The sequence below is a fragment of the Falco peregrinus genome, chromosome 2 (genome assembly GCF_023634155.1).
Source record: "Falco peregrinus isolate bFalPer1 chromosome 2, bFalPer1.pri, whole genome shotgun sequence".
Classification (NCBI taxonomy): Eukaryota; Metazoa; Chordata; class Aves; order Falconiformes; family Falconidae; genus Falco; species Falco peregrinus.
This window is the reverse complement of record NC_073722.1, coordinates 14,254,024-14,275,085: the sequence shown is the minus strand read 5'-3', so window position 1 is coordinate 14,275,085 and position 21,062 is coordinate 14,254,024. Positions and strand designations below refer to the sequence as shown.

Sequence of the window (21,062 nt, the reverse complement as noted above, 5' to 3'; positions counted from 1 at the left end):
TTGACACAGGCATACACAGAGGTCTATGGCATTTTCAAATAGAAGATGTAGAAATGTGCTTTTTCCCAGTCTGTAGCAATCTCCGAGTAAAATCTGCTGTCATGATCTTCACATATACAGAATCCTACAGGATTTTTTTTCCAAGTACTAGATAGATATTCTGTTACTGTCTGCTGTAGTAAAACATTTGAATCCACACATGGAAAAACTGTATTTAATGTTCATGTTTACATAAATGACTTAACAAGAACAGAGTAGAATGTAATGCTTAGAGACCATCTTTGAAAGCTTTCAGTAGCAAGTCAGCTGCCAGCCCAGGAGACAACACACCACTAAGAACTTTTTCTTCTAGAAGTGGAATCTTATCCTTGACTGCCAAGTGACTCCGGAAATGTTCCAACATATTTTCTTGGATGAGATTCCACATCCACACTTTCTGCTGTCTCCGTCGTTTGGCAATCAACTCACCGCTTGTGAGCATGAGGTCATGAAATTCTGTCATTTTATCCCACATGTCCGAGATACCTTCTCCGGTTTTGGCAGAGATGCGCATTACCTGTTGGATTCAGAAGAATTTTTAAAGCCAAGTAACTACTGGGCTTGAGGGTTCAATTTTTGCATCAGGTAGATCGCATGAAAACTAAGAAATACGTAAGACAAGCTTCAGTACACTCACTTCATGAAGCTCTAAGCAAAAACTGGAATGCTACCAATTATAAACGGACCCTGAGACCCATAGTATTTGGGATAAATAGGCCTTGTCCAACTGCTGTTATAATGAGTGAGAATAACTTTTAACGATTCCTTTAGCTAAAAGGTACAGTGTTGCTGTTTTACTGAAATGTGCAGTTAATTACATATTCTAGAAGATATACTCTGGTGGCTACTCTTTTGCACTTAAAATATTCCAGAAAGGAAGTATAGCGACTATTTTTTACATTTGCTTTCCAGACTAGGAATTCATTTTGCCAAAAGTATTTCAGACATCCAACATGATCTTTAAAATGGAACAGCTGTTTTTAAAAAAAAATAGGTCTCTCTCTTTCCCCAGTCTAATGGATAGGATACAGCACCTACACATCAATATTTTCTTTCTTCAGTTATCAGACACTGCCACCACTGAAAGAGACAGATTTCTGATAACCTGTTTAATTAACTGGCCTCAGTTCTTTTGGGTCATGTTTATCAGATGTGACCTCTCATCAGATCTAGAAACAAGAACTACAAAATTATGGCTAAGCCTCAAGCAGCCCAGCAGATTTAAACTTAATTCAATGTGTCAATTTTAATACTAGCGTAGAAAAACCCTCCTTTATATATACACGTACATAAATAAAGGGAGTGAGAGTGTGTGTGTGCGCTTGTTTTATATACCTATATTAAAGTTAGTACTGAATCTTTTCCTTAATAACTTAATAACCTTTTAATACATGGAATACTGCATTAAAACTAAAGGCCCACAGGATAAGAATTCCAATAATCTGGACATTGCATACACACGTAGATGAGGGCTTTGCCCCAGAAATTTTATTATGTGAGAAATTTAAAAAAAAAAATAAAGCAATAAAGGAAACACATGAACAAGTGAAAGAACGAAGATAATCATAGGCTTCGGAGTTATAAAAGAGAGAGAGAAATAGTTTGTGGGACATTTCAAGATATGCATAGTTTACAAAAACCAAGACAAGTTTGTACCACTACTGATGTTAGTAATAGGTCTGCTAGTGCTGAGATTGTAGCTCAGGACAAAGAATCACAGGGAGCAGGACTGGCTTTGCAGTGTTTCCTGGAGCACACCTTGAGATCAGAGGTGAAACAGAAACAGAGGCACTCCAACTCTCTAGCACAATGTAAAACTAAACAACAGAACTGAAATGTTTATGAAAGAGCTCAGGGGAGACTAGTATAGCTAGATGAGATGTTAACAATCCTAACTAATTCAGCACTTTTTCTGGGGGAGGAAAGAAAAAACAAAACCACCAACACACCAACAACACAAATCTGCAGCCAACCCCCCCACAAACCATAGTGAAATACACCAACCTTTGGTCTCCAAACCTTTGAACGTCTGCGAAGCAGCTTCAGAGCACTAACATATTCAGCCTGTATTCTTCGTGCAGGCACAACCAAATCACCATCAGCTTTATTTATAGCAACTAGATCTGCCATCTCAATTATACCTCGTTTGATACCCTAAACAGAACATGGGAGAGAAACCATGAATACCCAGAAGGAATGAGACGTGCTGAATTATCGCAAAAAGCAGGTCAAAATGCTTTGCTAGTTTCTCGTGGCTCTTACTGACTTTGTGTTTGTGTACGTGCTAGTCATGCAAGAGTAGTACCAACAGCCTCTGCCACTACTAGTTATTACTTTAACACAAGAACACTAAATATGGACATAAGTTTACATGATAACCTCTTTCATGTGTAGACTTAAGTTTAACCAAAACATGACCAAGTCTCCAAACCTATTTATATTGATTTCTGTTTTCCTCTAATACAAAGCCACTCCCCAAAATCACATATAACTAGACAGGCCAAAGTCAGTCAGAGATTATCAAAATTTTACATTCCAATACTTCCAAAATCAAGGGGGAATATCAGATCCTAACTGTGCAATAAACTGGTAAGACACTGAAAAGACTTCAATAGTAGCAGCGTAATTTACAAAACACTATTGAGACAGACTTTCTGCACAGGTACTACACCCTGATTTAAGTTCCTCTCTCAAGTCCTAGGTAATACTTAGTAAGAGAATCCAACAAATACCTGTAATTCATCTCCACCCGCAGGTGGCAGCAGTAATATAAACATATCAACCATATCAGCCACAGCAAATTCTGACTGTCCCACACCTAAAAAATGAAATCCAGAGTTCACCATTTATTGCAAACTTTCAGTCACATTAATGACAGTAATCATGACAGACCCCAGTACTGCACCACGAACAAATCCCTCTAACAAAACAGAGATAACAGGAAACAACAGTTTTTTAAAACGTCGCTTTCACAAAACATACAGGACTAGAAAATTGACAGAATGGGCATACATTTTCAACCAGTGCTCATGAAAGCATGAGAAAAATCAAGGATGAAAGTATGCAGTTAGTAACACACCTTGTTTAGACATCTTAAGAAGATAAATAAAACCCTAAGCACATACCTACTGTTTCCACAAGCACAACATTGTAGCCTCCTCCTTCACATAGCAGAATAGCTTCATTCGTCGTCCTTGTTACGCCTCCCAGTGTCCCTCTGGTTGGAGATGGTCTGATGTACGCATTCATGTCTCTTGACAACTCAGTCATCCGTGTTTTATCACCCAATAGAGAACCTTCAATGTTTAATGTTACATTATTTCAAAAGTGCAAAACAGCCAAACTTCCCTCTCTCCCCCACCCCCAATAAATTAGTGAGAAAAGACAGATCTCAGACACAGTCATTCTAATAAGAATATCCCAATAGTATCTGCTCAAGAGTTTGCTGAGGACTGGGAAGTTACTGCCTGGTTCTTCTGCCCATCAAAATTTGGAAAGGCCAGATATGCAGCAGACCTTGCTGCTATAAAACATGAAGAATTTGTTCTACGTCAGAATGAATTCTACAGTTCCTGATGGCTTTTTGAGGCCTATACACAGCAGGCCACACAATCAAATCTTTGCTGTTTCTGTCCAAAGCAACAAATCTCTGCCTTTGAATCTGATTATGTCCTGACGGTGGGTGTTTGTTTTTAAGAAAGCTGTCATGCATCCCTGCCTTCTTTCCATTCATACCAACTTTAAATCGGATTCAGTGAGATCTACATGCATGACGCACATTACAAAAGATCAGATGCTCAGTTCTTCCAACTGTGCAGTCTTGTTATCATACTTCGCTATTCTATTGATGTGCCCTGAATGTATGCATTTAAGAATGTATCTCTTAGCTCCAGGTCATTGCAATGCTGAAGGTTTGGTTTTTTCTTTATAAATAATTACACATTGCAACATCTTCTCTAACAGTATAGAAGCTGGAAAAAGGAATGCTGTTCCCTGGCAGCTGCCCATTAAAAAAAGATCAAAATCAAGGTTCTATTATTTATATCAGAGATGCCATTAAGCAAGCATGGCCAGTCTATAACTTCCCTACAATTTTTGATTTGAGTGTGACAGATTACAGCCACACAACTTTGAAGAATTTCAAATTTAGGGAAAAAAACCCTAAACCAAAACCATGCTGTGAGACAAATGGTCAATGGTACTGCATTAGGAGACCCTGAAACCAGTATAGTTGACAGAACTCCAAAAATTCCTACTGAGAAGAACTAATGAATGTTCTAAACTCCAACCAAATCTACATGCTCAGATTGCAGCATCCTCTAAGCAGTTTTAAATTAACATATGTCTCCTGCCCAGTGACCAGCATTACCATTGTGAAATTTAAGCAGAAATGAATGCCCTGATACTTCTTCATTTATAGGGAAATAAATAAATAAATAAACACAACTAGAGAGAGAAAACAGCATCCATCTAAAGTTTCAGACAAAGAAGTTGTAAGGCAATATTTGAATACTGGGGAAAAGAAAACGTGACAAAATTAGGACACATATCTATTTCCCAATTTTGTATTACATGGGGGAAAAAATCAAAACATAATACAACAATTATTTTTAATAGTTAACTTTTACATGCCCCAATTTTTCCTTCATTTGGCCCAAAGAAATACTCCTATCATTGACAAGGTGTCAGAAACCTGACTTAAACTTTAATTCACACTCACCACCACTTGTACTAGAGGAAGGGTCTACAGCCAGCACAGACACTTTGTATTTTCTTTCTGTAAGCATTTTCCCAAAGCATTCTATGAAAGTTGATTTCCCAGCACCAGGAGGACCAGACAACCCTAAATCATATTAGAAAGAATAAAACATTTCATAAATCAAATAAATAACACAACACAGGAACATCTAAGTTGATAACAATTCATGCTTTAACACAGTATCACAACAAAGGCAAATGAAAGCTATGCCACAACCGCTAGATCCAGCTAAGATGGATCTATTTATAATTCTAAATCACTTGAAACACACTACCTTGGTTCACCCAACGCAGCAGCACTTACTTCACCACCCCTCATCCTACCCGTACCAACATAACATTGGCTTTACCCGTCTCTATTTCCATACTGACTTATCCTTCAGAACTTCAAATATCCTAAACCTGGATTTTTCAGATTTACTAACTATTTATAAAAGAAACACTCTAAAAGCAAAAGCCCTTACCTTGAAGGGCTAGTATTTCAAAAAATAAGGCGATTTACTTGCATGTCAAAGCACACCAACTAAGATTAGCACCAAACATTCCTCACTCCTGTGCCCAACTGCTTGTTCTTACTACCTCTGCACACACATAAGAGATAATAACTGGGCATGAAATACTTTAGTTGTCCATCTCTTTGTAAGCAAAAAACGTATTATAGTTCCCAAGATAACCAGGTTCAAGTCTCCTCAGCGGAACATTAGGCTGCTTTAAAGGCCATAAAACAGGAGGGTAAGTGGTTTTGCTTTTGTAAATTGAAGAACAGATTCAGAAAGTGTTCAAGAAAACACCTTCTTTGGGAAAAGATCAGGTCTGCTTAACTACATTCTTCCCTATCCAAGGGCATATAATAGCAGTACCAATCTGCAAACTACCTAACATTTCAGCTTGTAACAGTTATTCAAAAACCACCAAACAACAGCCCCACAAGAAGCAATAATAATTTCTACAGCTTTTTCAAAAGCATTTGCCAGCTCCAGCCATACTGATATTGGGCAAAAGAAGTGATCTAGATCGGCAATCCAAGTGACCCAAGAGATCCAAGATTACAGACCACGACACGACACTTAACAGTAATGATAACAAAAAGTGAGGACTGTAATTCTGTCAAAGCAACTACTGGACAGACATAAAAGGACTAACCCACTCTAAAGGCAAGTGGCTTTCCTTGATTTAACTTTTCTTGTTCCCTGTGGTAGGATAATACCTTCTGAAGAAGCACCTGGGCTACTTTCTTCTTCCTACTCTGAGTTGATTCTACAAGTGTAATAGCTTCTGCTAAACAGGCTCTGTGACCCTGGGTTAGTCCATTGTAAAGTCTGTCTACAAGTCTTTGTTCTCTATCAGGAAGTCCCTCGATTTGCTGGTCAGGGGCCACTTGCTGACACAGTTCTCTCCTCAAACCGCTGGAGGAACATATCCATGAACATATCCATTTTGTAGGACAATGGTGCACTGGCCCAAGAGATTCAATATGCAGTAAATCTGCTCTGGAAGTGAAGTGACAGTTCACGAAGTAAGTTCTTCTAGAGAAATAACAATGAGGGAATCTCAGCAGCAAACTGGGGATCTTCATCTTGTTTGGAATTAAAAGTACCAGAGGTATCAGTTCACTTCCGTTTGCACATCCCCTAAAGAGGAAAAAAAAAATTGTTTTTACTTCCTTCAAAGCATCTGTAAGGACTCAAATGAAACCTAGGTACGCAGGCAATCATCAGCTTTATTTTATCCATACCTACCATTTTAAATACAACAGCTCCCTCTTCCCATTAAAAAAAAAACAACAACAAACCAGAACTGAAAGAAGCTACAGAATCTTCAATAGCATAGCATCTCTCTATTATCATACTTAATAAACGAAAACATTGTAAGTAAGCAGGTAAATAAAAAAGTGCTTCAAAATAAGACAGCCTCTAAGAGCACACATAGTACCCTAAAAACCCAAGAACAAACCAACCTTTATGCTTACTGAAACTGCTGTATATTCCACTTTCAGGGCTGCAAGGTTTTTTCAAAACAATTATTCAGGATGAGCTTTTTATATCTTATTTCCAGAAGGAAAACACACACGCACCCCCCACCCCCCAAAAAAAAACCCTCACCCCCCGACGAAGACACCAGAACATTCAGAAATGTGTCCAAGGAGCTGAAGGCTCCCAGCGGACCGCCACCGAGCAGCAGGCCCAGGCGCAGCCTCCACCTTCCCCGGGCCTGCTCCGACCCACCTCAGCGCCGCCAGCAGCCCGGGACGCCGGCCCACGGAGGCCGGGCAGGCCGCTCCCGAGGCCTCGGGGGAGAGGCTCACCCCGGCCGCCCCACCGCGCTCCCGGGACACCCCCACCTCACCCCACGGGCCCCGGGCCCCACCGGCACCCACCGGCCGCCGCCGCGGGGAAGTGACGCCTTCCCGCCCAGCCGGAACCGCCCGGCCGCGGCCCCGCCGCGCATGCGCCGCCGGGCCCCGCCGCGGCCGTGAGGCGGCAGCGCTACGCGGCCGCGGGGCTGGCGGGTGGCGAGGGTGGCGGAGCCCGACCGGCTGGGTCGGAGCCGCCGCGTCCTGCTGCTCTTCGCCAGGCGTCCCGCCCCTCCTCGGCCTGGGCCGCGGCTGCCTGCGAGCCCCCAGCGCCTTCCCCGCTGCGCCCTCCTCGCCGGCAGCGCCTCGCCTCTGGGCGGCACGGCGGCCACCCGTGGCACCGAACGGCTCGGCGGCCTACCGGGCCGCTGGCTGACACCACGGGCACCCCGAGCCAGGGCCGCCACCCCGGAGCGCGCCTGGAGCTGGGCCTTCCGCAGCACATGGGGCGAAACCTCGCCCTAGCCTCCAAAAGCGATCCCAAACCCTAATCCAGCATCCTGGTGGTCTCACAAACCAGCTAATGGACCCGGTCAGTGCGAAAAATAACCCCCTTGAAGGAACGTTAAAGACTAACGCAATACAGCACAGGGACGCGGTGCAGCAGTGGCGCCCAAGCCTCTTAAGCCCTCGCTCTGGACCCACTTCTCATCATTTCACCATGTAATTAACCGTTTCCCTGCCCTGCCCCTGTAAGGAAGGATGGTGCAGATCATCCTTCCTCTCCGACACAACAATTTACTATTCCATGCTTTCATTTCAGATATCAGAAGGGAGAAGAAATCCTTAAACCCACCCAAAACATGTTTATTTAATAATTTTCTTTTCAGTCTTCTGCCAAATTAAACCTGATTTTTAAGATTTCCTCTCGTTGAATGCTGGTTTGTTCTGTTAATTTTTGTATTTTTTTTTTATTTTTTTTTATTTCTCTAGTCATCTTACCCTCCCTTTTCTGCACCTCTTCTTATTAAAGTACATGCATTTATTTCCAATAAACAGAAATGCACACAATCTGCTGTCTGAGCCGTTACTAGTGCCTTACAGCAATACTAGCACTTTCTAGAACACCTTAGCCTTGTTCACAGCCCTATCAGATTGGCAGTGCAACTGATGGACTGTATAAAATAACAAAAGTTTTGTTCTTAACTGCTGAATGCACAATTTTATCTCATTCCTATTATTCCGGTCTGCAAGATTATCATAGACAGAGAACGGAACAAACCACTCTTCAGAGTTGAAAAAACACACAAGTTTGCGTCCCTATCAGCATGCGATGAAACCACAGCAGAAAGAAAGAATTCCCACTTCAAAATAGCCTTGTGTAGTGTTTCTGTTTAACCAGATCTTTATTCATCAGTCAGCACACACCACTATCATCTCTTCCTTAAACAGGGTTTCTAAGGCTCTCCGTTTCAAGTGCTGTGCTTAAACCTAGGTAGCACATCCTCATAATTATTTTAATAACAGCGGCAACAACAAAAAAGCCGTTCTGCTGTGGTTTCATCACAGATCATTGATCCTGCATCGTATTCCACTCGCGTGCTTTCATCTTGAATACTTTTGTCGTTGACCTTGTTGCAAGAACTAAATGAACAAGTACACAAAATTGCACGTTTTGTCAACGCTGAGGAGGAGAGTGAATTGTTCAGTGCTGCGTCTATGATAATCTTGCAGACCGGAATAATAGGAATGAGATTAAATTGTACATTCAGCAGTTTAAGAACAAAACTTCTGCTATTTTATACAGTTCATCAGTTGCACTGCAAATCTGGTATGACAATGAACAAGCATGTTTTAGAGCAGTCTTCCTACAAGAACTCTTTTCAAGACCTTGCACACTGGTGAGGTGTGGAAATCCAAATTGTTCAGGTCCCCCCCTATCTCCTCAACTCCATTATTCAACAAGTTTGCTTTTCTCCAGTCACAGACTATAGTCCCCAAATGTCAGCTATAACAGGATGACATCCTATTGCATCGTCAATTACATATACTTCTTCTTTCAATATTCTGGCACACAGATTGCACCGGTCTCCTAGAACTGTGCACTCTTCTATCATCTCTGATTTTTACTCTAACCTCATCCAGAACAGGCAAAATATTTCCTTAGAAATTGGACCATATCTAGAGTCTCCTTAACCTATATTCTGTCATGTTATACAGTGCTTTTATGTTTCCCCTATGGTCTTTTAACGTATGTGACCAAACTTTTATTTTTTTGGTCTTTATTAAACACAGTCCAACGAAGTTTGGTCAGACTTGCTGGTTTTGTCTTTCTGATCTCCAACATACAGAGTTCTCTTGGCTCATGTGTTCATTTACCTGGTCATTATTAATTCGCTTAACATCCTAGCTCAGGTATTCAGGAGGGTACTTCAGTAGCTTTCCACATCAGCCTCTTTGTTTCTCTCTTTTTCTTTGTTATTTTTTAAATATTTTTTTGGGGGGGGAGGGGTGGTGGTGGTTTGTTACTGTTGTGTTTTCTTTGGGGGGGGGGGTGTGTGTGTGTTTGCTGTTTAGGGTTTTTATTCCAAATGTAAGTCATCTTCCTTTTTGTGTTCTCTCTGCTTCTTCTCCCCAGGGGTGTCAGAAGAATAAAAATGTGCATCCCATAGTTATTCCATCACAGTCTGCAAATTTGTCCAAGATTTAAGGAAAATGATCTGGTTTAACCTCCTTGCTGAAAATCTACCCCAGGTGTTAAAGAAAACGGTACTGCTTGTTAGTCATGAAATGGCAGTCTTCCTTCTAAGCTGACACTAAAACATCCTGTAAAGCGTTATTAAGTGTTGTGCCATGGAGTAAGGGTGGAGGGAGGCACAAATCTTCAGACAAAATGTACAACTCAATCCTAATCGTTATAAAAATAATAGAAAAAGCCTTCTGTAACTTCTCACAGCAGAAACAGTATGAGCATTAGCATCTTTGCCAAATTCCACCATTCAAATTTACATGCTAACTGGCTTCCCTGTGCAATTTTAGTTGGATTTGTTTGTTCTTTCTTCCTCTGGCAGCACTATGATTTCCCTGTTCTGTTCACTTCCTCTTTAAGAAGTCCCAAAGTAATCTTTCTGCACATTATTATTACAATGGTACTTAACATGTTCATAAGACATAGCTATAAAGCAATGCCCTGCAAAGGCAAATACAAAACTAACAATCTCTATGATCTAAATGAAATCACAACAGGACAAATAATTGATGAAATTAAATAAGCAGCAGCATCTTGAAATTCACCAGCTTTTCCCTGAACATACAAAGGTGTACTTCTGCTAGAAACTCTATATTGGTCCCTCCCTCTGCACAGTAGGAGGTCTGACATATCTACAGTCAATACTAGTCACGGTTACAGAATTATGAAATTCACATCACTTACAAGGAAAAATTAGGATTTCTTAGAGATGACATTTTATTTCATCAGTTCTTTCTCCCCCTGTGAAGATGGGAAGGCAGTTAAAAAGGCTTTGCCATGCTCCCAAATGCCCTTCTGCACTATGCCTTATTGCAAAATGAACTTCTCATTCAGGAACACAAATTCAGTGGCAATTCTTAACACTGACCACTCACACTGTACTTGCAGCATAAGACCTAGTTGTCTTCACTCTCTCTCTTCCCCCAACATTTCTTCATTCTGCATGGAACAGTCCACCCTGCTCACTTGCAAATGCATGTTCTCGGCTAGTATGACCACAACTAGACTAGCGGTTTTATTGCTATCACAAGCAGCCCAAGAAAAAACCCCAAGATATTCCTTAAACTACATTAGAAATTTAGGCTGATGTAACACAGATTGAAGTTCAGCATTCAAACTCTAGCAGGGTCGATCCTGCAATCACTACTTGCCTGTCCTCCAGCCCCCAGGAGCCATCACTGCAGTGCTCCCCCTTCTGCAGCTATGAATTAGACCCATTGCCCGCCAACACACAGGAGAAATGAGAAGTCTCCTCCATTGCAACCTACAACAGCTGAGCAGAGCAGCAACAAGTGTCAATCTGTGGTGAGGATTAAATCCTACCTGCTTACCAGGTTTAGCCAAGTTACAGAACAACTTGAGCCCCTGCCATAGTACAAACTGAAACTATAGTGGCGGCTGAACGACCGTTTCTCCTTTATTTCACAGGACACTTCTCAACTCATTTCAGTTTTCACACAAGCGGAGAAGACTGAACTAATCTCCTCTTTGCAGCGCAACACTACGCAAAGTAACTGCTGTTTACAGCCTTATTTTCAGTAAGAAGCACTAACTAGCCTTTTAGGAAGAACAGTCTCAGCACTTTAGACAAAATATTTCTGCCTCATCTTAAAAGATAACCAGACACCTGAAATAAAAACAATACTATGCATATTCACAGCTGAAAGTTTGTCCGTTTAAATGCAACATGAACCCAGGCCTCAGGTTTTGCATCTGTGACTTCGACAAGGAAACAGCACAGAGGAAGCAAATCTCCCGAAGGCTCATTAACAGCTACACAAACAGGTGTTTGCTGCATACGGGCATTTGAAGGTTTTACTAACAAAGACCAGGATAGCGCAGCAAGCCAGCTCCCTGGCTAGGTCTGGAGACAAAAGCCTTACCACAGCTTTCCAGGTTCAGCAACCTACAACGAGGGGATGGCATGCTGGTGAGGAGCTGTAAGGTTGTCAGAGCTGTTAGAGCTGCCTAAGAACACGGAAAAAGAAATTTGCTTTTAGTCTCTTGTAAGTCTCAGCCAAAGCTCAATCTGAAGATAGAAGGGGGAAAATTCAACTTAAACAACTATGGTTTATATTTGTGTAACATTTTTATACACAAGGGAGCCGCAGGCTCTTGACAAAACCTTACTGCAGTGACTTCCAACATTTTGTTGTTGGTGTGAACTGAGCTATGACTGCACATTAGTGAGAAATTACATCAACCATTATAGGAAAGTTTTGTACTGCTTATGCACAAGTTTAATTGTCCATGATGAATTGCCTGATACAAAAGGACATATAAAGGGGACAGAAAAAAATATTTTCTTATAAAAGCAATTATCTTTTCTGCAAATGTTCACATTTCTTAGAAAATAAAAATAAAATTATTATATGGGCAACCCCCCCCAAACATTATTCATATAGACTATTGGTGTAAAAGCAAGTTAAATAATATTCTCCAAGACTGACTCGTTAAAATTATAAACCTGGAAGGCCAAGCCACTTGCCAGTAAAATACTAATTTTTTCTTTCAATTAAGAAAGTATTTAAAAGTTTGCCTTAAAGAGTATGTTTTCCTCCATGGCCACCAATGACTCATGATATCAAAACACTTCTCACATAGTTCATTATTGCACAGCTGAAACAGAAATCATTAATTGCCTCCTCCTGATTATTTTCAATATAGCAATGAAACCATAGCAAGTAAGTATATTAGTAAACACAGAAGTATAATACAATCCAACAGTTGACTATGACAAGGCACCCTCATTCCCAGCTACTTTTTGCTTAAGGAAAGGCTCGATTGGCTGCAATTGTAGGAGTTGACACAAGACAGGAGCAGAGTACTGACACTTACAAGTGACTAAATATAATCCTTCTTCCCCCCAGCTCAGTGTGCTAGAGATCTATTACGTTGGTATGATATCAGCACAGTCTTATACACCACAAAATTAATACCTCAGTTCACAAACTGAGGCATACATTGAGGCAAGGAATGAATGATGAATGCATACCTCAGTTTACCACTGTAGACAAATTGAACATTAAGAGTTAAGACGTAATCTTTCATGCATTCAAGTCTTTCTCCCTGCATCTCCAAGAGCATCAGTGCTCAGAGGTCTTTGTCTCAGCATCCCTATGCTGAGTGCTTCAGAAGCAGGTGAAAACCACAACTGGCAGAAGCGAGATAGTGGGTAGAACTGTCCATTAGAAACATAACATTTCTGCAAAACATACCAAGACACATTTTCAGTTCCAGGATGACACATGGCCAAGATGAAGAGGAAGACCAAGCCCATGATAAATCTGATAATCAGGATTCAAGACTGAGGTACAGGAAAACCTGAATGTTTTCATTTCGGACCAAACCCGTGGTATGAACAGGGAAGCCTGTTTCCTGCAGTCCACCTAAACATCTTAAACATGAGGCTATCATTTATCATGCAGGAAGTTTGTTTCCCTGGCATGCATGTGCCGTGCACATTGTGTTTGCATGCTTACTCTCCAACATGCCCACAAAAGCAAGACTTTGGTGGTCTCATAACACAGAATTGTTTAGTGATTTAAATGTCCCATTTTTCCAGACAGCTGTAGCAGATGGCAGTGAAAATGACAAAGAGGAAAGATTCTGCTAAGGTTCAGTGTAATATGATCAACCCATCCAGAAATGCAGTAATACAACTTTGTAAATGACCAGCAAACTAACTTAGAAAGGGTTTGTTAAAAAGCATGTTGGATCATATAGTGTAATTGTTGCTTTATACCACAAAAAAAACCTTTATGCTAATACATTCTATATTTACAAAGCTTATGCTAATGCTACAAAATAGTATGCCATAGAATTAAAATGAAAGAAGAATCTTTAAATAAGACAAAAACGCAAGCAATAAAATTCCAAACTGACAAAAAAAAAAGAAGTTACAATCATAACCGATGCAGATGTGTGGGGAAAATTAGCATACAGAATACGAATAGTAGTAAAAGATTTGTTTCTAGCATCACCTAATAGGGTTCTAGAAGGGACACTGGGAATCCATCTATCTAGAAGTTAGTATTTTTATCTAATTTATTTCCAAATTGGGCCCAGGTTTAGAAAAGAATTCTATGTTCCAACAGCAACCCCATCTCCACACATCATTATATTATCTTGCAAGAAGCGAAAATGTTCCACCAGCACTTCCCGTCCTCACCCTCAGTGGCAGTTACACATTAATTTGTTCTCTGATAACTAGTGTTTATCTGTAGCACACAGAAATAAAATTGAGAAATAATTCATGCGAGTTCCCTTCAGGATCAGTTACTACTTCTGGCCAGAAGGGGAAGCTAGTGCTACGTACGTTTGTCACGCAGCTTGGAGGCATTCTGAACACAGGAATTTGGTATTACTTCATCATCACAATCGTAAATCTACCCTGTTTGGCCGTGGCAGACTTAACAACCTGAGGAACTTAAACACATGGAACATTTATTCGGAGTGCATTCAGTAGGCTTCAGAATGTAAAATATAAAGTCACACCTCTGACAGCATGAATTCCATCTGTTTTGTTTTGGAGAGTTACTCATGGAAGACTAGCAGCAAGTGGCTGTAACGCTATTTAGGAGTCATTTAAAGTGAGTTTCTAACTTTCCAGCAGAATTTTGCTGTTGCCTTCTCTATGGTCGCTGCAGTAAGTCAGGGATCTCCGTGTAACATGGGGCTTACATAGGAATGCCATCTTTTTTCCCCACCTAAACCAGAAACAAAATACTAAGCATAAAAGTTTAACCAGGAGTTCTGTTCCTGTGTTGACACCTATTCAGAGTATCAGTGTGGGGAAAAAACTGAAAATGTCATATGAAAGGTATGAAAAGCTGCCTTGTTGCATAAATCAGTGTCCAAGGACTATATTTTATTGTTGAGAATGAAGAAACCTGCAGTACTCAGATGACTTGTGGTTGTCAGCATCCTTCATCCTTTTCAAACCAGATTCAACTGTATTTATGTTTTGCAATTTTAGCAGAGAGGGAGACAGACTGAACAACTGAGGGTTTTTTTTGATCAACTACTCTGTTTCAGCTTCTCAGCATTAAAAAGCCCACCTATTTGATCAAAGCTAATTATCGGTCTTACTAGATGGCCTTTCTCACAGTGCGGTGGAAACAAACAGCAGCAGTCTGATGTCAGAAGCTGTATCTAGTTTTGTATCTGTGTGTCCCTGATCTGGCCTAGGCTTAGCCTCCGCGCCCATTTCTGCTAACAGCTTTACCAACTTCCAGGAGTGCTCCAGCTCTCAACCCAGCTCGGCAGGAGGCAGACTATTCAAACCCTCAATGCACAGAACACTAACAAATGAACAGAGGAACACCCAAATACAAGGTTGTGTTACATATACATGCACACCATCCCTTGTCCTTGTTTGCCGCTTGTTCCGAGAGGATATATTACTGGTACTATTTCCTTCTCATGCAACAAGATTGATGCTAGAACACAATAAACGGATGCTGAGTTCTTCAATGAGGATGTCAGCCACCAATAGTGGAGGTCTGACAGCAGGCCTTACAAGCCCATCAGATCTTCAAAATGACCTAAAATGATAAGCAAAAATTGATAGTGTTGCATTAAATGTATTCAAGAAGGCCTCATTTGTTGAGGTGTCTCTTCCCACCACCATCCATTTCCGCTGCATTGTGCACCTACTTATTCTAAAGAAGACAGAATGAATAGACACTCAAAGGATTAGAACCGCAGAATTACTGGGGGAACAAGAAGCTTCTTGAAGCAAAGGGACCTTGATTCTGTCTTTGAAAAAGCTTCTAATATTATATACCAAACACTGAGCTTTAAAGGTTTTTGTTAAAGAGCAGTATCTTTAGTCAAAAAAACAAATCAAACCCAAAACAAACAAGAAAAAATGGAGCTCAAGTCAGAGCTCTTAGCTCTTAAACCACATTTCAGAATCACGAGTCAGTGACATTTCACCTCTTCTGTGCTACTGTTCAACTGAAGAAAAAGCAAGTAGTCATTCAAATCCTCACTTACTTTAGCTAGTGTTCTGGAAAAATAGCATTTCATGAGTTAAAGCCTCATGATCTGTCCATCTAATTGTGGAAAGCATAAAAATTCTGATGTCATCTCCTCAGAGTGAATCCATTCTTGTAACTAAGACTATGACAAGAATAGAAATGGCATCAACAATCTGTTTTAATGACACTGTTTGTATCATTTCCAATTACAAAAGTAACATTTCTTTAAACTCATTAGTGCCCTGCCATTATAGCTGTCACCACTTCTACAGTCTTCCTGCTCTGAAAGTGAAGACTCTGAGTAGGTTCCTGTTAGGAATATTGATAATCATCATGAAAAGCTCTTTTCCAGATGGTCTTATATGAGGCATTCATACTCCAGCCGTTCCCAATGAAGGTTAAATGCTATTAGTAGAACACAGTCTCCAGCAGAATGTGAGGTTTGTCACTAGGACAGCTGTGCAAATCACTGATTTTTTTAGCTATACCTCACCTTCATTTTAACTACACAGGCATATGGAACAAGAAGAGGGGAAAATATTCTTGCCTGTTTTGTATTATAGCGGTATGTCTTGATGGGCATGAAAATATGCTCAAGTGACAAAGGGACCCTCAGCATCTGACACAATTCAGTTCTTAAAACGTTCAGACCAAGCCCTAAACACTCACAGCACAGAGCAGGAAAGCATCCAAGAAAGCATCAAGGACAACCATTCTATTCCCAACATGCATTTTTCCAACCTGTCATTGACAATCTTCAATGACTAATTCTTCAAAACCTATTAAGGAAACTTGTTGCAGTGTTTTACTATCTTTACTGATAGGAATTTCCACCCCCCACCATGACCCCAGTATTAAACTAAATTTTATTATCTGCAATTTAAACCTGCTATTTCTTGTTCTATTCCCCATGAAGTAAAGAAAAGGGATTGAACTCTTCCTCCTCACAGCAGCTTTCTATGCATGTTTCAAGACCTCCAGGTTTGTTGCAAAAATGTGAGTAACAAGCCAAGTAGGTCAACTGGAACCATTAAGGATGCTCATTCCTATCTAGTCATCTAGTCCCTATATTCACACCATTTTTATTCTTGTTGCAGTGTTAGCTATCACATTTGTCCCTATTAAACAGCAAGCTAACTTTTCTGCTACAAAGTTACCCATCTCAGTACTTCAAGGGCTTTAGGAGTTAATGCAAATAGAAGGAAAGCTGCTGGCCTTTGTTTCTCACCTTTACTTTCGTTAATAACAAAAAAACCCACAGCCTGCTGCCCCCCCCCCCCCCCCCAAAAAAAAACCCAAACCAACAGAAAACCACAACCCAAACTAACCACAAAGCTTTTCTCCCTTCTCCCCCTCCCCAAATTTCTATTTACTTCTAACATCAGAAATTGTCCATATATTTTTCCTAGAAATCTGTGTAGCAAATGTCTTCTTATCTTCAGATCACAGAAGCTAGAGAAACCTGCGAAAGTTCACTAGTTAAAGTCCTTAATTCTACAGGGACATTCTAGTAGTCTACATAAAATTAACAGGGCAGACCACAAGTATAACTGTGCAGTTAAGCAGTTAAATCTAGTTTGGTTTTGTTAACATAGTATTAAATGCCAAGACAGATGATAAAAAAAGTTCCTTAACCATAAAATATAAAATCCCCGATTTCTTCAGTTAAGAGCTGAGACAGAGGCCACTGACCAGATCTTCAAAGACTTCCAACTAAACAAGTACAACCCTGATCTGATATTCTTTAGCAAGCAGAGCAGAAGGGAGGGGGTGATAATAAAAAAAAAATAAAAATCAAACCTCGTTTATATGTCACAAATCCATTCCTCTGACCTTTTCATATTTTTTATCATATTTTTAATCATATTTATTTTAGAACAAAACTTTTCATAAATGATAGTAATACAGTGAGCATAGCAAGCTCCGATAGGCAGTTCCCTCACTTGATTCTCTCACTGTGCGCACAAACACTCCTACATTACTTAATGATGACTGCTATCTCTCAGAAGCTCAAACAACAGGGCAGCCTGTATTCTAGTGAAGGTTATTACTGATAAGTTTGTGGTTGGCCTTTCTGGAAGAAGACTACAAGTACAGACCTAATGCTAGTTAACTAATCACATACTTTCTTAATTCACACATTCTGAGTAACAAAGATCACATTTTAAAGTCTGATCTGCAAAAGAAAACTCAGTTTCTTGTGATCTATGAAAAAGGTGACAGCATATACATTTTTCTATTGAAATAAGAGGAAAAGGGGGGGAAAAAAGTATCTTTTACCTCCCTTCTTCACTTTAATGCAACTGTTAAAGCTGTTGAGGGGTGTCATCCCCCCTCCCCTTTTTAAAAAAAACCCAATAGTGACTCAGATGCTTGTTGGGTAAATATTTCAACTTACTTAAGAAAGAACAGTAAATACTTAAAAAAACCCACATCTACTTCTTTAAAAGAGTTGTAGTTTAAAAAGGTAACAGATAAACAGTCAAAAAAGAAAAGGCAAAAGCAAAAACAGTTTCATCCAAGGAAACAATCTTTGTCCATTAGCTTAATTAATCTTTTCTGAAGACTAATCTGGACATTCCCCATGATCAATTTCCAGGAGATATAAAATTTAAGATTTTGGCTCAATTATGCATGTAAAAGTCCTGGAATTAGGCCAACATTTTCCTCCCCTCATTGCTTATTCTCTCAAAAGCTTTGCAAAAGCATCAGGAGACTATGAATGCATCAGGATTCCCAGGGAAATATGATGGAACCCCACTGTATTTCTAATGGAGTGACAATCACTAAAGGCAAGTGCAAGAGACAACATTTTGTGTAAAATAAGTACATAACCATAAACCAAAACCATTTGGCTAGGCACCCATCTTACTAAAAAGGCTTGGAAACCAGAGACTGGAAATGCTGTTGCAAAACACAATTCTGAGACGTATGAAGAGAATTGTTACAAGGAAGAAATGAAGTCATCATTTCACTTTACTCAGCTCTCCACTCAATATTTGCAGTATTGGTGAGGCCTCAAGTAGACTACAGCGCTCAGCTTCAGGCCGCCTACTAGGAGAGATGTAAGCAAACTGGAACCCAGAGGAAAACTTCAAGTACATTTAAATGTGAAGCAAAGCAAAGAACTTTTAAAATTAGGTTTCTGACAAGAGGAGAATTAGAAAAGTAGGGGAAGGAGTAGGAAGATACCCTTCAAGGCGTAAGGTGTTATGAAGACGACAGTGAATGACTTGCTGCATTACCATCAAAGGCAGATTAAGTAATCCGTTACATTTGTAGGAAGGCAAATTTAAACCAAATCACAGAAGAAACTTTCTAACTACAAAGCTGATTAAGACCTGAATTAGGATACACAGACTGCAAAATACCTTCCATTTGCATTTCATTTAATCCCTATTCAAAGTCTTTCTCTTCTGTCCATACCATATACCACCTGAAAGCATGCCTGATGATGCAGCCAGCCCATCACCTGGCTGGGATTTACTGCACTTCTGCACATGCATAACATGTAAGAGGCTCAAATAGGCTTCAGATGCAACATTCCTAAAAGAATTTCTCTCAAATATTTATGCACCCGAAGTGTTTTGCTTGGTTTTTAAGTATTTTTTCTCCCCTCATAGCCCTCAGGTGTCTAGACGGATCTTTTTAGAAGCCGAAATTCATACTTCCTCTGAAGAACACAGCATCTGTTCCACCGTGAGGTATCCCCCCTGTTGCTGGGTCAGCTTTAGCCACAGGGAAACCACACGGAGCAAGTCCCTCTAGATTTTTCCCTTTCCTCCCAATAAGACCTACAGAGGCAGGATTCATCTGGGGGATGTGGCAGGGAAGGAAGTGAAGCACATCCCTGCACTCCCCCTCCCCAGATACTAGGACTGTAATTTCTAACCTTTTCCATTCAGCTTTCCAGGAAAAAAAACATTATCAAAAAACAACAACAAAAGAACCACAAGAGATCACTAGTTAAGCACATTTGATGAGACAAAATAAAGTGACCCAAGCTTGGTTCTGTCATTAACATTGTGTATTTCCGGACTGTTGTACCATACGAATATTATTTTCAACCTAGCCTGGGTTTGATTCTACACACCATGCATGTTTCATTTTTTTAGACACCACAATCCGTCAACTTTAGTTTCTTAACGCTTTGTCCATTATCACTTTGAGAGGTGCTATGGTATTATCTAGTATAAGCACCTATGGAGCTAAAGAACTCCAGGACCACATGAAGACCTAGGCCCTGTGCAATTTTGTGACAGTTAGTAGCTACTGGGTACTATAAACATAGGACCGAGCTCCATTTTTCAGGTACTCTACTATTCTGACAGTCAGAGAAATGCATACAGCGCTCACAACCAACGCTGCTAGAGAACGGCAACAAGCACGGTGAGCTACGACAAATACCACAGACCCATTGGTTTGGCTGTTACCCTCAGACACTTTGAAAAGTGACCAAAGGGTGCAACTGCCATGCACAACATACCCATACCGAGCAATGTAAATCACTACTTTCTGTTCTCACCCATGCTTTAAAAATAGGGTCTTACAGAATTTGTCTTCTCTAAAGAAAGAGAATTTGAAATTTAATTGCAATTGCAGAATTTGTACCTTAGAAGTGAGCCAGCAATGCCAGGTTAACCACGTCAGACTTGCAGTCTGGAAGCTACACTCCCAACAATCCACAGACAAGAAACAGGATACTTAAAAACAAAACAAACAAAAAAAGACAACCCCCCAAAAAAACCCAACAAACCAACCAAAAAAGCAAAAAACCACAACTGTTTGTTTTTCCAGGTATATACTAAATACCTTCTCATGGTACCACATTAACTTGTGCTCCACACTCTTTCATTAACCAGCCTTTTTACTATGCTCTCAAAGGCCTCTGTAAGAGCTCAGAGGAAGAAAGGTTTTAGAAAGAGGGAGCAGGCTACAAAGAATGCAAGGTAGAAACTTCACGAGACACAGAATATAATCCATAGATTATTCAAGTGAAAATATGGAAGTTGACAGAGCCTAATAATTATACATGCCTGAAGAGGGTACCATCAGTCTACTGTGACATTATATGGTATTCTTTTTGAGGAAATTAAGCCAGTTTTTACCGACATACTAGCCAGCACTTAGAAGTACATTGCATTCTCTCTCTGATGACTGCATCTAACAATATATGCTAACTCCCTGGTTTTTACTACTTACTGTCATCAGAAACTTCAGGTAATCAGACAAACCTCAA

The 21,062-nt window shown here is 40.3% G+C and overlaps 1 protein-coding gene and 1 long non-coding RNA gene across 4 annotated transcripts; one reads left to right on the top strand and one right to left on the bottom strand.

Moving 5' to 3' along the window:
- Positions 1-200: 200 nt before the first annotated feature.
- On the bottom strand, positions 201-7,238 carry MMAA (metabolism of cobalamin associated A). Of its 2 annotated transcripts, none has more exons than XM_055797402.1 (7): positions 7,175-7,238; positions 5,941-6,428; positions 4,760-4,882; positions 3,165-3,335; positions 2,772-2,857; positions 2,044-2,193; positions 201-556 (listed from the first exon to the last, which is right to left on the bottom strand). In XM_055797402.1, the coding sequence occupies exons 2-7, from the start codon at positions 6,371-6,373 to the stop codon at positions 269-271; spliced, it is 1,251 nt and encodes a 416-aa protein (XP_055653377.1). In that variant the 5' UTR covers positions 6,374-6,428; positions 7,175-7,238; the 3' UTR covers positions 201-268. The 2 variants fall into 2 exon arrangements, with proteins under 2 accessions (XP_055653377.1, XP_055653378.1); XM_055797403.1 differs by lacking the exon at positions 7,175-7,238 and adding an exon at positions 7,023-7,137.
- Positions 7,239-7,319: 81 nt separating this feature from the next.
- LOC114013846 (uncharacterized) lies at positions 7,320-12,773 on the top strand. 2 transcript variants are annotated; one of them, XR_008746161.1, is made up of 3 exons: positions 7,320-7,682; positions 9,729-9,859; positions 11,268-12,773. It is a non-coding gene; the product is annotated as an uncharacterized LOC114013846 (long non-coding RNA). The 2 variants fall into 2 exon arrangements; XR_008746160.1 differs by lacking the exon at positions 11,268-12,773 and having other exon boundaries at positions 9,729-9,929.
- Positions 12,774-21,062: the final 8,289 nt, after the last annotated feature.